This window comes from Tupaia chinensis, unplaced genomic scaffold (assembly GCF_000334495.1).
Source record: "Tupaia chinensis unplaced genomic scaffold, TupChi_1.0 Scaffold000222_1, whole genome shotgun sequence".
Taxonomy (NCBI): Eukaryota; Metazoa; Chordata; class Mammalia; order Scandentia; family Tupaiidae; genus Tupaia; species Tupaia belangeri.
Genome location: NW_006159697.1, coordinates 270,043 through 274,644, shown reverse-complemented (window position 1 = coordinate 274,644; position 4,602 = coordinate 270,043). Strand labels below are relative to the sequence as shown.

General features: G+C 51.4%; 1 protein-coding gene across 2 annotated transcripts in view; it reads left to right on the top strand.

Annotated features, from left to right (window-relative positions):
• SHROOM2 (shroom family member 2) overlaps positions 1-4,602 on the top strand; it is an 11,451-nt gene that overhangs the window by 4,031 nt on the left and 2,818 nt on the right. Inside the window, exon 3 of one of the 2 annotated variants that reach the window (XM_014587570.2) lies at positions 3,505-3,774. In XM_014587570.2, the coding sequence (XP_014443056.1) occupies positions 3,505-3,774 (270 nt within the window). Of the gene's footprint in view, positions 1-3,501; positions 3,775-4,602 lie in introns of both variants that reach the window. The other variant, XM_014587569.2, reaches the window with a different exon arrangement.

Genomic DNA, 4,602 nt, shown 5'->3' with positions numbered 1-4,602 from the left:
AGAGAGAGACAGAGAGACAGAAAGTGAGAAATCACCCCCCAGGGGAGATGGTCACACCGCAGTCCCTTCTCCTCCGTTCTCCTCTCAGGATCTTGGGCACGCACACACACGCACCCGGCGTGAGTTTTAAGCCACTGGGTCCGGGACGCGAACTGCAGTTGACTACATGGGAGTCCAGCGACATAGCCATTACGCCTACTGCTGGTTCCCGGGAAATGGATTTTCAGCTTAGGAAACAGTAACGTTTTGGTTTAAAGGAATGAAAAAGGAAGGGAAAAGTAAAGGTCTTGGTCTTGGGACTTGTAGAGGCCCTGTCTCTGGCTCAGGGTACCATTGGGTTTAGTCTTTTAGGTCGTCGGGAAAGTTGTGATTCTTTTTTTATGTTTTCTGTGCAAAAATGCTCATGACTTACTTTGTTGCATTTTCTTTCTTTTTTCTTTTCTTTTCTTTTTTTTTTAGTTTATTTATTTCCTCCTTGAGTGGCACAGAGAGACAAAACAGAACTCCCCACGGAGTCCTGATACCACGATTCACCTCCAGCGTCAGCCAGCCCCAAATCATGGATGCACATGTGTGTAGCATGTTCGGGGGTCCCTAGACATGAACACAGAACCTGCCCCATATGGACCAGCCATGTGGGACCGTTGCATGACAGCTGTGCCTCTGGCCCCGTGTTTTTCTTCTTTAAATGACCAAAAATGGTTTCAGTTTGGGGCCAGTCAAGTAGGCATGGTGGCTAAGGCACGGGGTCCTACATGGCCGAATGTTTGGTTCAAATCCTGGACCTGGTTGCTTGAAAAGCACTCCAGTGCCTGTGCATTGTGCATCCCCGAAAATTTAAGAGGGGTCTGGAGGAGAAGGGATTGTGGTGTGGCCATCTGCCCTCGAGGGCGATTTCTGACTTTTCCCCTCTCGGTCTCTCTCTGGCAAGCGTGTGCATTCTTTTTCTTTTCTTTTCTTTTCTTTTTTGGAGAGGTTTTTGCTATAGGGCGCGTGTGCTCGCCAGAAAGAGAGAGAGACAGAAAGCGGGAAATCACCCCCCGGGGGGTGGCCATGCCACAACCCCTTCTCCTCCGTTCTCCTCTCGGGATCTTGGGCATGCACTCACACGAACCCGGCGTAAGTTTAAGCCACTGGGTCTGGGACTCGAACCACCATCTACTACATGGGAGTCCAGTGACATAGCCATTACACTAACTGCTGGTTCCGAGAACTGTGTTCTTTACGTGGTGGAGTGTGTTTCATGCTACCATAGGCCTTAGAAGCAGCTTACCCTGCTGTGCCCACCTTCCTCTGTGTGGCACTCAGTCCACCTGCTTGGAGAGGCAACAGGTGCTGGGGTGCCACGTGACCCGCAGTGACTGTCACAGGACTGCCGGAGTCACTCTGAGTTGGGCCACTCTTGCGTTTTTAGTGTGGGAAATGTGTGCTGGGCAGTTGCACCGTGTGCAACAAATGCTGTACATTGCAGCTTGCTCTGGTGCCGGCGGCTCAGGGGTCCTGTTTTTCTGCTCACTTTGACAGGCAGGCTCGTGGCGTCATCCCACATCCTGTGTTCTTGCAGCGTGCATTTCTGATGTCACACATGCATGGGGAAAGCGGGTGGAGGGGACGTCAGCCCAGTGCCGTCGGGACTCTGGTGTTTTCTAATAGGATATTAACAGAAGCGGAATAGGTCCATTCCGTTTTAATTTCATTTTGTAGCTTATTTATTTCATCAGAGAGAGAACGGGATGGGCACCCCCAATGGGGCCTTCGTGCCTGATCCACCCCCACTGTCAGCCAGCCGGGACCGTGGGCACGTGTCCGCACACTGTACTCAGGGAGGTCAAAGACAGAAACCCCGTGGGTCCGGTCGTGTTACCATGCGGTGCCATCACCTGGCTGTATTTTATTTATTTATTTTTTTAATTTGCCAGAGGGGTTGTGCACTCACCAGAGAGAGGTCCCCCCCTCCCCCAATGGAGCATGGTCACGCCATAATCCCTTCTCCCGTGGGCACGTGTCCGCACACTGTACTCAGGGAGGTCAAAGACAGAAACCCCGTGGGTCCGGTCGTGTTACCATGCGGTGCCATCACCTGGCTGTATTTTATTTATTTATTTTTTTAATTTGCCAGAGGGGTTGTGCACTCACCAGAGAGAGGTCCCCCCCTCCCCCAGTGGAGCATGGTCACGCCATAATCCCTTCTCTGTTTTCTCCCTTCTGGATTTTGGGCATGCACATGGAGTGATTTTCCAGCCCCTGGGGCCCAGATTTGAACTATGAGGTCAGCCAAGGAGGATCTGATTTCCTTAACCACCAGGCAGTGGGGCCAGCTGTTGTATTTTCTTTTTTTTATTATTTTTATTTTTATTTTTTTATATGATCAGTTATTTAATTAGGTTCTTGGCAAAAAAAATCTAGAACACCAATCTGTGAGGATAAACTCCATTTGTAAGGGCAAACACGGATTGCAGGTAGCCTTAGAGCTGAGGAACAGCTTTGATTTTTGGCAGAATTTGCGAATCTACAGCTTTCTGGTCAATCTTGCACTGCTCTGAAATCTCGTATTTCTCCTTCTCTGTGTCGAAGATCTCACCTTCCTGGTGTCTGGGCTTCCCCAGTTTGTTTTTCTTGAAGTAAGCATCGGTAAGGTGCTTTGGGATTTTTACTTTGCTAATATCAATTTTCGTGGAGGTGGCAATGACAAATTTCTGGTGTGTTCTACGCAGTGGAACTCGATTGAGAACCAGCGCTCCAGTAACAAGTAGCAAGCTACTGCTCAGCTGCTTGAGGAAAACCACTCTCTTGCCTCTGTGGCATCCAGTGAGGATGATCATAATGGTCCCAGGAGTGATGCTGGCTTGCAGCTCTCTCACATGCTGACTGAAGGGTTTTTTGCCGTGGCTCAACAGCTTTTGAGGCACATCTTCAGTAGGATAATACCTAGGCATTTTGCACAGTTTAACCACCCGGGTACCCCCATTCTTGTCTCCACCAACCGGTTTTGTGACAGTCGCAAGAACCTTCTCCTTCTTTTTCTTTTCGATCCTGGATTTAGTGGCCGAGTATTTCCTCTTATACATGGCCTTCCTGGAATACGTGGCAGATTGGGAGTATCTGCTGATGCCCCGGACTAGGACGGGGTTTCGGCTGCAATGGGGCTTCCCCTTCTTGGGCTTTTTAGCCTTGGAGTCACCCTTTTTAACCTTGCCACTGGCATCCGCCTTCTTGGCTTCAGGTTTCTTCTCAGTGTCCTGCTTCGCAGCTTTATCGCCTGCCATCGTGTACAGTGGGAAAGAGCCAGCTGCTGTATTTTCATGTGCCAGTAATAACCAGGAGCCCTGCTCCTTCCCGGAGTCTTATAAATCCTCTAGTATTTGATGATGCGAAAACGAACTCTCCCCCCAGCCCCGTTCAGCCAAATAGCCCCCACGTGGCGTGTGCAGAGGCGCCAACAGCCAGGGCAGCGCCCGGCCAAGCTGACTTGTGTCTCCCCGCCGTCCTGTGCCCCGACAGCAGGAGCTCATCGAGAGCATCAGCCGCAAACTGCAGGTACTGCGGGAGGCCCGGGAGAGCCTGCTGGAGGACATCCAGGCCAACAACGCCCTGGGGGACGAGGTGGAGGCCATCGTGAAGGACGTGTGCAAGCCCAACGAGTTTGACAAGTTCCGGATGTTCGTCGGCGACCTGGACAAAGTGGTGAACCTTCTGCTGTCGTTGTCGGGCCGCCTGGCCCGGGTGGAAAACGCCCTCAACAACCTGGATGACAGCCCTTCTCCTAGTGATCGGGTACGTTCAGATGTGTCTGCCCTGGGTGTCAGGGGTCCCGGGGAGGCTGTCCTGGGGGTGCTGTGGCACGTAGCTCCTTGGATGCGAGCGTAGTCCCTGTGCAGCCTGCGCACTGCTTGGCGCAAGGTGCTATGGAAACGACAAAGGCATGCTCCCGTCTCCCCCGCTCCTTTTTTCTTTTTTTTTCATTTTACCATGTGTGCTAACCCTAGAGAGACAGGGAGAAGGAACCCCACCATGGGGAATGGTCATGCCAAAGTCCCTTCCCCATCTCTTCCCTCCTTCCTGGACTTTGAGCATGCAAACACAGGTTCTCGGTGTGTTTCCTCAAGCAACCAGGTCCAGGACTCGACCGGTACTTATCAGACGTGTGGGACCAGCCACGTTAATCACCAGGCCATGGGCTGGCTCCCCCCTTTTCCTTCCCGTTGAGGGGATAAAACTCACTGGAAAGACAAGAGTGAGGTGAGCCGTTGTCACTGGACTGCAGGGCTGCTGGTCTCCGGGAGAGCCGAGGCCCCTGTTGTCTCTTGAGAGATCCGATTCCCCTTTTAGCTCTTTCGATATTACCATTGGCCAGCACTAAGGTGGTCTCTTCCTTGAAAATCATGTTTCCTTTAAACTTCTCTATAACCACGGGAGCCCTGGCAGGTGGAGGTCCCAGGGGAGAGGCCATTTGTAGTTAACATTGTTGCTGCAATGTCACAAGAGTGCCTGGGGCAGTCCAGGAAGGTCACAGGACTCCTCAGCTGTTCTGGCCCAAGATGTACGACTTTCAGGGCATTTCTTTCTTTCTTTTCTTTTCTTTTTTTTTTTTTTTTTTTTTTT